This window comes from Crocuta crocuta, unplaced genomic scaffold, assembly GCF_008692635.1.
Source record: "Crocuta crocuta isolate KB4526 unplaced genomic scaffold, BGI_CrCroc_1.0 scaffold862, whole genome shotgun sequence".
Lineage (NCBI taxonomy): Eukaryota > Metazoa > Chordata > Mammalia > Carnivora > Hyaenidae > Crocuta > Crocuta crocuta.
In genome coordinates this window covers 446176-456312 of record NW_027529584.1, presented here as the reverse complement: position 1 = coordinate 456312, position 10137 = coordinate 446176, and the positions used below count along the sequence as shown (strand labels likewise).

Below are 10137 nucleotides of genomic sequence, written 5' to 3'. Positions count from 1 at the left end.
AGCACACGGGGACGCCCACAGGGGCAGGCCCCCTACTGTTCTCTCCCGAGGCCTCAAGCTCAGGTTCCATGAAGGTGACCCCCATCCAGTCCCAGACTGGCAGCCACACTGGAGGCGGGGCTCTGGGTGTGTCTGGGAAGGGGCCTGTGGGTGGAGCCCGTAGAGCCCCCGAAGCCCCACCCTCCTCGGGCCTCCGTGCCCCGTGGAGCATTGCGCGCCCCAGCTTCTCCGGTTCCCAGAAATCTGCAAAGTCCCCCGGGGCCACGCCACCCCTGGCCCCAGTCTGACTCAGACTGGCCTGTGCCCTGGCTGCTGGCTCTGTGATCGGCACTCAAGGCTGGGGCGGGGGTCTTCCCTGTGCTCTTCTATCCTACTGGATCCCCGGTACCGAGCTGTGCACCCCTGGGAGGGGGATGCTCTCGGCAGCTCCTCCTCCTGGACTCTTGGGGCGAGCTCCGGTTGGGAGATGGGGGAGCTCCTGACCACAAGCTCAGCGCCGAGGGAGACGCCGGTCCAAACAGCAGGGCGAGGTCCCCACGGAGGGGCAGAGAAGGGGAGCCCCAGGCGGCGCAGAGAGAACCGGTGACCCTGGCCACTGACCTTGAGGGCGCTGTGGGACGTGCCGCTGGGCCGCCTCCTGCCACCGTCCTCCAGCTGCATCTCAGAGCAGAGCTCCTCCTCGTCCTCCTCCATGATGTCGGACAGGTCGGAGCCCCGGCTGCTCTCCGTGTGGTACTCATCTCCGTGGCAACAGTGCGGCTGGGGGCCAAGAGCAGGGGACACCGTGGCACCCCGGGGTTGGCCCGGGGCACCCTTCCCCTGCTCTGGGCCTTGCAGGCCCCAGACCCGTGTGTGTGCGTGTATGTGTGCGTATGGGCACACGTGTGTGCAAGTGCGTGTCGCTCCACCACCAGAGACGAGGGCCTGCACGTCCCCGTCCCACCAAGCGCGTGAGCCCCGAGGGCAGAGAGAGCCCGGCGGGAAGAGCGGACACCCCTGCAGGCTCAGGTGGCGGCAGGTGTGCAGAGCGGCGGGTGGTGGGAAGTGGGCGCCTCTGCAGCAGGTAAAGGCACTGAAGACTCTTACGAATACCACATAGTCTGATACACGCGCTCTGGTGTGTCTGGGGGACAGCCCAGCCTGGGCAGGCAGTGGACTCCCCGCCATGGGCCGCGTTCACCCTGCGCCCAGCTTGGGGGCCACATGAACCGTTTCACAGAAAAGCCTCCTTTGGGATTGGCTAACACGTGAACAGAAACACAGAGAGGCCCAGCCAGGAGCTCAGCTGCAGCTCAGGCCCGCGTCCTCACTCACGGAGTGCCCGTCACCCAACATCTGCAGTATTTAACCAGCCTAAACTGAGCGCGCTGATGAGCTCACATTTATGAACGCACTCTGCCTTCGCTAGATGGTGTTGACGAAGAATGGTTTATTTTCCTGGTGGGCGACAGACGAATGCATTTCACAGCATCCTGTGACACCCTTATTAAAACACTCCAGCTTTCAATTACTACCCTGGACAAAGATATGCAAGCACTTCCGGCCACACGAAGTTCGTGACCTCAGGTTCGGCCTGCACTGATGGCAAGAAGTGGCTGGGAAGTTTCTTAGCCGGAGCCTTTGTCACCTCGGGCTTGAGCTGTTCCCGCTGTAATTCACTCAGGCACCAAGGAGACACACAACAAATGGCTTTCAATAAACAAAGACCAGGCCGGCTTTAACGAGGTCTCCCCAGGGGCACAGGACAGAACCCCCTTAGAAGAGAACAGGCTCCCCGGATTCCAACCCCGTGGCGTGGGAATTAATCATGGCATGGGAAGAGGCGTCTGTTGCTGGCCAGGTACGCCACTGGTGGGGACCCTGCCCCTCTCTCAGTGTTGGGCACATGACCCCAGGCTGCCCAGTGAGATGTAGCTGGAGGTGACTTCTGTGCCAGGTAAGAGAAAAGTGCCTGAGTTTAATATATAAATATATAAATATTTAAATCAGTTCATCACAAACATAAGCAAGCTTATTGACAGGAATACCGTAATTGCAAGAGACTTTACCACCCCACTTACAGCCACGGACAGATCATCTAGGCAGAAAATCAATAAACAATGGCCCTGGGGGCGCCTGGGTGGCTCAGTCGGTTGAGCGTCCGACTTCGGCTCAGGATATGATCTCACAGTTCATGGGTTCAAGCCCCATGTCGGGCTCTATGCTAACTGCTCGAAGCCTGGAGCCTGCTTCGGATTCTGTGTCTTCCTCTCTCTCTGCCCCTCCCATACTTGCACACTGTCTCTCTCTCTCTGTCTCAAAAATAAATAAATATTTTTAAAAAAATTTTTTAAAAAGAAACAATGGCCCTGAATGATACACTGGACCAGATGGACCTGACAGATATATTCAGAACTTTGCATCCTAAAACAACAGAATAGACCTTCTTCTCAAGTGCACATTCTCCAAGATAGATTACATACTGGGCCACAAAACAGGCCTCAATAAATATGAAAGAATTAAAATCATACCGTGTGTATTTTCGGATCACAATGCTATGAAACTTGCAATCAACCAGAAGAAAAAATTTAGAAAACCTCCAAATGCATGGAGATTAAAGAGCATCCTAGTAAAGAACGAATGGTTCAGCCAGGAAATTAAAGAAGAAATTTGAAATATATAGAAGCAAATGAAAATGAGAACACAACAGTCCAAACCCTTTGGGATGCAGCAAAGGCAGTCCTAAGAGGAAAATACATTGCAACCCAGGCCTAGCTCAAAAAGCAACAAAAATCCCAAATACAAAACCTAACGGCACACCTAAAGGAACTAGAAGCGGAACAGCAAAGAAACCCCAAGACCAGAAGAAGATGAAAAATAATAAAGATCAGAGCAGAAATAAATACAGAATCCAAACAAAACAGTAGAACAGATCAATGAATCAAAGAGCTGGGTTTTTTGAAAGAATAAACAAAATTAACAAACCCCTAGCCAGGCTTCTCAAAAAGAAAAGAGAGAGGGCCCAAAGAGATAAAATCATGAATGAAAATGAGTTTATCACAACCAGAAATACAAGCAATTATCAGGGAATACTATGAAAAATTATATGCCAACAAACAGGACAGCCTGGAAGAAATGGACAAACTCCTAGATACCCACACACCACCAAACCTCAAATGGGAAAAAATAGAAAATTTTAACAGACCCATAGCTAGTGAAGAAATTTAGTCAATTATCAAAAATGTCCCAACAAATAAGAGTCCTGGGCCAGATGGCTTCTCTGGGGAATTCTACCCGACATTTAAAGCACAGTTAATACCCATTCTTCTCAAAAATGGGAAAAATGTTCCAAAAAAGAGAAACGGAAAAAAAGATTCCGGACTCATTCTGTGAAGCCAGCATTACCTTGACTCTCAAACCAGACAGAGACCCCACTAAAAAGAGTTACAGGTCAATATCGCTGATGAATACAGATGTGAAAATTCTCAACAACATACTAGCAAATAGAATTCAACAGCATATAAAAAGAATCATTCACCATGATCAAGTAGGATTCATTCCTGGGTTACAGGGCTGGTTCAATATTTGCAAATCAATCACTATGATATGTCATATTAATTAAAAAAAAAAGGATAAGAACCATATGATCCTGTCAATGGATGCAGAAAAAGCATTTGATAAAATGCTTTTTGTCAAAAGGTTTTTCTTAATAAAAACCTTCAAGAAAGTCGGGATACAAGGAATGTACTTAAACATCATGAGAGCCATATATGAAAAGCCCACAGTTAATATCATCCTCAATGGGGAAAAACAGAGCTTTCCCATCTGAGATCAGGAACACGACAGGATGTCCACTCTCACCACTGCTGTTTACCATAGTGCTGGAAGTCCAAGCATCAGCCATCAGACAACAAAAGGAAATCAAAGGCATCAGAATTCACAAAGAAGTCAAACTCTCACTTTTCGCAGATGACATGATACCCTACATGGAAAACCTGACAGACTCCAACAAAAAGCTGCTAGAGCTGATCCATGAATTCAGCAAAGTCACAGGATACAAAATTAATGCACAGAATCGGTTGCATGTCTATACAACAATAATGAATCAACAGAGATATCAAGGAATTGATCCCATTTACAATTGCACCAAGAATCATAAAACACCTAGGAATAAACCTAACCAAGGAGGTAAAAGACCTGTATGCTGAAAACTATAGAAAATTTATGAAGGTATTGAAGAAGACACAAAGAAATGGAAAAGCATTCTGTGCTCATAGATTGGAAGAACAAATACTGTTAAAATGTCAATACTGCCCAAAGCAATCTACACATTCAATGTCATCCCAATCCAAATAGCACCAGCATTTTTCTCAGAGCTGGAACAAACAATCCTAGAATTTGTACAGAACCAAAAAGGCCCCAAATATCCAACGTAAAGTTGAAAAAGAAAAAAGTGGGAGGCATCACAATCCCTGACGTTGGCCTTACTACTACAAAGCTGTCATCACCAAGACAGTATGGTATTGGCACAAAAAGAGACACATAGACCAATGGAATAGAGAACCCAGAATGAGACCCACAAATGTATGGCCAACTAATCTTTGACAAAGCAGGAAAGAGCATCTAACGGAAGAAAGACAGTCTCTTCAGCAAACGGCGCGGGGAGAACTGGACACCAACATGCAGAAGAATGAAGCTGGACCACTTTCTTACACCACACACAAAAATAAACCCAAGATGCATGAACGACTTGAATGTGAGACAAAAAAACCATCAAAACCCTAGAGAAGAAAGCAGACAACAACCTCTCTGACCTCAGCCACGGTAATTTCTTGCTCGATATGTAGCAAGGGAAACAAAAGCAAAAATCAACTATTGGGACCTCACCAAGATAAAAACTTCTGCATGACGAAGGAAACAATCAGCAAAACTAAAAGATAATCGACAGAATGGGAGAAGATATTTTCAAATGACATATCAGATAAAGGATTAGTATCCAAAATCTATAGAGAACTTATCAAACTCACCACCCAAAAAACAAACAATCCAGTGAAGAAATGGGCAAAACACAGGAATAGATGCTTTTCCAAAGAACACATCCAGATGGCCAATAGACAACATGAAAAAATGCTCGACGTCACTCATCATCAGGGAAATACAAATCAAAACCTCAATGAGATGCCACCTCACAGTGGTCAGAGTGGCTGACATGAACCACTCAGGAAACAAAAGACGCTGGCAAGGATGTGGGGAAACAGGAACCCTCTTGTGCTGTGGGTGGGAATGCAAACTGGTGCAGCCCCTCTGGAGAACAGGATGGATCTTCCTCAAAAAATAAACATACAACCACCCTACGACCCAGCAATAGCACTGCTAGGAACTTACCCAAGGGACACAGGAGTGCTGATGCACAGGGGCACATGCACCCCAATGTTCATAGCGGCACTCTCAACAATAGCCAAATCATGGAAAGAGCCTAAGTGTCCATCAACGGACGAATAGGTAAGATGTGGTTCATCTATACGATGGAATACTACTCGGCAATAAGAAAGAATAAAATCCTGCCATTTGCAGCAACGGGGATGGAACTTGAGGGTATTATGCTGAGTGAAATAAGTCAGACAGAGAAAGACAAATATCCTATGTTCTCACTCATATGTGGAAGCTGAGAAACTTAACAGAGGACCATGTAGAAAGGGAAAGAAAAAAAGTTACAAACTGAGAGGAAGCCAAACCATAAGAGACTCTTAAATACAGAGAACACCAGCTGAGAGTTGATGGGAGGTTTGCAGGGGGTGGATGGGTGACGGCCACGGAGGAGGGCACTTGTTGGGATCAGCACTGGGTGTTGTACGTAAGCAATGAATCATGGGAATCTACCTCCGAAGCCAAGAGCACACTGTATATACCATATGTTAGCCAACTTGACAATAAATTATATTTTTTTAAAAAGAGAGAAAAGTACCTGAAAAGAAAGCCCATTTCTTTTTTCTCCCTCCCTGGGGTGCTGACACACGAGGGTGTGATTATCAGCCATGGCAGCCACTTTGTAACCACGAGAGAAAGGCCAAAAGATGGAAGATCAAAACCCTGAGCCCAGACACACCCGGACAGCTGAATCAACCTTGCAACCTGCTAGCTGGGCTTCCTGTATCAGGGGGTAATGAAATATCTTCGTCGCCTTTGTATTATTAGTCGGGCATTCTGTTTCTTGTGTTAACATTAATGCAAGGAGAATTCTTTCAACCTTGCAAAGAACCCGATGGCTGCAGAGGCCGGGTAACTTGGCTGCAGACCTATAGCCGGCCAGGCAGGGCCGGGCCGGGACCCCAGTGTCCGTGTCCAGCTCCGCCCCCAGGCCTGACACTGCCCTGCCTTGTGTGCGCTGTGGGTGGCAGATGACCCGGTATCTGCGGTGTCTTCACGCCCTGACACCGGACACTGTGGGACTTGACACCAATCAAGGACGCCTCGGTTGGTGTGCACGCTACCAGGAACGGGAGCCAGCGCCCACACCGGGCGCACCTGCCACCCCGGAGGCTGGTCTGGAAGGGGAGCACGGACAGGCTGTGCTCTGGGGGCAGGACACGGACCCTTGAACTCCTAAGTCTCCCCTGATCCCTGGCACGTAGCAGGTAACCAGCAAACATTTTTCCGATCAGCAAAAGTGAAGGAACAAAGGGTAGCCCTAGCTGACCAGGTGATTATCCGTGGGTCTACCTGACCCACAACACCGTCCCCATGACCAGACACCAGCACCGGGAGTCAGGGAGTGTGGAAGCCTTCTGGAATCATCCCCAAGTGAGGTCACAAATGCACAGGCATCGTTAAATCTCAACTTCCCAAACTGACCGATTGCCATAACCGGGCCGGGCACCTCCTCCTCTCTCCCAGGGACAGGGACGCCTCTGGTTGTGCAGAGGCCGGTGGGGACCCCCGTCGACACTCACCTGCTTGCCAAGCTCTGAGCCTCTCAGAAAGTCGTCCACCGAGGCGCCCCTTCTCTTGATGTCCGGCGAGTCGTAGCCGTCCTCCTCATCCGAGTTTGCGTACAGACCGCCAGCCCTCTCCAGGAAGATGCTCCTTTTCTCTAACTTGGAAGGAGAAGGAAAGAAGCAGTCAGGAAGGGCTGCAGACGGGAACGCGGCTTCCAGGCCCCATGTCTTCTGGGCTCCGCCCTTCCTCTGCCCAGCTTCGTCCCGCTGGAGGCCACCAGCAGCAGGGGCCCATGTCAAGTGGCCCAGCACTGGCCTCTGGGCTTGGGCAGGTTTTCTGATGTGCTACCCCCCTCCCTTACAAGAGCCACTTCTTTGCTGGCAGTAACCTATAGAAACCAACGGAAAGTGGGGCGCCTGGGTGGCTTAGTCGGTTGAGCGTCCGACTTTCGCTTAGATCATGATCTCGCGGTTCATGGGTTCGAGCCCCACGTCGGGCTCTGTGCTGACTGCCAGCTCGGAGCCTGGAACCTGTTTCAGTCTGTGACTCCCTCTCTCTCTGACCCTCCCCTGCTCACGCTGTCTCTCTCTCTCTCCTAGAAATAAATAAAACATTAAAAAAGAAATTAAAAAAAAAAGAAAAGAAACCAACGGAAAGTTCTTTCTCCATTTGTCTCATTTGCCTGGCTCTCGATCTGATCAACTAACGTTCTCTTGAAAAACGACGTTCCCTTTCTCTCCATGCCTTCGGAAAAGCGAGCTGACCAGGGCACCAGCAGCCCCAGTCTCTGGCTCCAGCCTGCTCTCGGGGACCCTGCCCGGGCACCTGCCCACAGAGCTTCGCCGAAAGCACCAAGGACTGGCATTCCGGGCCTGGGCTTCTGCCTCGTAAGACGCAGCACGGGCGTGGCACCCCTGACCAGTGTGCATATCCAGAAACATCTTCTCTCGTCAGGAGTCACAAATGAGTGTTTAACTCTTAAGTATTCCAGGCCTAGCCTGAACCAACTGGGAGATGTCACATACACGCCTGGACCGGCAGTGTTTCAGGAGACATAAGGCTGTCACTGCCCCTCTCGTCCCTCCTGGCTCTGACCTTCAGGGTCCGCGCCCTTACTGAGGAGCCCTGACCTGGTCCCCAGCCGGAAGGCACACTGGCCCTGCCCTGGGAACATCCCGGAAGCGGGGGTTCCCAGCACTGGCAAGGATCTCACCACCTGCAGCTCAGAGAGGGCGCTGCCAGGGGTCAGGCTCCTGGGACCCCAGAGGCTGGACAGGCAGAGTGGAGAGGGACGCTGACCGTGATGTCCCCTCTGCCCGAGCCCTGGCCGCAGGCCGCAGCAGGCACGCTGGGCACCCTGGTAGACTCATGTCCCCGAGGTAGGGATGAGGGCTCCATCCCTGGCGGGGAGGGGCACATGGCCCAGCCTCATTCCAGACCTCATGCTCCCAGGCCTGGATGGGAGGCATCACTTCGCAGGTGTTTCTATTTCACCCCTCACTGTACGTGTTGTCTGGAATATGGCCTCTCATCATCCAAATGTCCTCTGTCCCCACGGCCCGACAGTTTCTAGGAACAGGCATGTGACTATATTTGTATATGCATTTCCGCATGTGGGTATACACGTATATTTATGCACATGTATATAAACATAGCTCTGTATATATGTTTGCATATGGGCACATTAATGTCAGTGTGTGCAGATGTGTAACTACCTTACATGTAAGCATGAGCATATGTGCATGTACCCATGCGTGCGTGCGCATGCGCACACACACACACACACGCAAGCACGCACACACAAAGCTGTGGCCCTAAAGTATGCGGAACCAGGACACAAGCATCATTCAGGAAGCAGGTCCCTGAGCCGACTTCCAGAAGGTACCACTCAGACCCTCAACACAGAACAGAGCCTGGCCAGCGGGTTGCTCACAGCCTGTTTTCTGAGCCAGGCTGGTAGATTGCCATTTTCTTGGTTACATGAGTCCTTAGTCACATAATGAAATCACACTTTGATTCCACCAGGATCTGGCCGAAAATGCAGGCCACAGGGACACTGAAAGACACACGTGGCCTCCTCCCTCCAGGGCAGGGTGGCCACCAGGTGCCAGCACCCAGAGCAGTCCTCTCCGCAGGCCCGCGGGTGTGGAAGGGTGCTCCCTCCCAGAGAGGCCGAGGGCAGTGGAAGGAACCAGGAAGAAGAAACCCAGCCTTACCCGGCTGCTCTCTGCCACCCTCTGTGCGGCTTCCCGGGCCATGGCTTTGGCGACGGAGGTGGAGACCGGGGTGCCCTGCGGCTGTGGCAGGATCCGGCTGGGCGAGGGTGACCGCCGCCCTGGGCCCAGGCCGTGCATGCTGGGTGGCTCCAGCATGTGCCCGTGGGCAGGGGCTGGGGCCCGACTCTGCTCCCAGGCCTCACCCACCGTGATATGGGCACCTGGGTGCTCGTCTTTGGTATCGGGGGGTCCGGCACTTGCTAATGGCTTCGGTGTGGGGGCAGTTCTCGGGTGAGGGGTTGGAGGCACCAGGAGGTCAGGGGGAATGGCAGCGAAGGCAGAGTCTATGGACTCGCCCTGTGCAGAGAGGGTCCGCACGGTCACGCCCTTGGCTTCCAGGCTCCGCAGCCGCATGAGCTCCACGGCCGTGCTGTCCGCCACGGGGGAGATGACCTCAGCCACCTGCGCGGGAAGAATGCCGGTCACAGGCTGCCCGCATCCCCCCAGCATGTCCCCCTGCACCCTGACCAGCACGAGGCAGCCTCTCGTGCCCAGGGACCGGGGCCCATCCGTGCCCAGCTAGACACACTGCCTGGCCTGGGGATCAAATGGGCCTCAGGGAGGGGACCGGGCTGGGGACCTCTACAGACCCGCCCCTGCCAGCTGTTGGAGGTTTCCAGGGCACAAACTAGGGCCACGCTTTTCCTTCCACATCCAGCACCAATGCAGACATAGATGCAGGGGCCCCAGAGGCATAAGAACAGTCAGTGTAAACTACCAAAGCTGGATGGGGGAGAGGGGCCAGGCAGAGGCCCCCTTCCTGCCGCCATCGAGGGAGGACAGATCCTCTTCCAGAGAGCACGGCCTGCCTACAGCTTTCCCTGTGGAGCAGAGGGGCTCCTGGAGGATGGGGGGAGGGGGAGTCCGGGGAAGGAGGGAAGCAGAGGGGAGGCCTATGGGAGGAGAGGAGCAGAGGGGAGTCCTGGGGGAGTGGGGGGGGCAGAGG

General features: G+C 52.2%; 1 protein-coding gene across 1 annotated transcript in view; it reads right to left on the bottom strand.

Moving 5' to 3' along the window:
- Positions 1–10137, bottom strand: part of RIMBP2 (RIMS binding protein 2) — a 93820-nt gene that overhangs the window by 19887 nt on the left and 63796 nt on the right. The window contains exons 11-13 of the mRNA XM_077761720.1: positions 9132–9593; positions 6930–7073; positions 601–759 (exon numbers count right to left, since the gene is read on the bottom strand). Of these exons, the coding sequence (XP_077617846.1) occupies positions 601–759; positions 6930–7073; positions 9132–9593 (765 nt within the window). The remainder of the gene's footprint in view (positions 1–600; positions 760–6929; positions 7074–9131; positions 9594–10137) is intronic.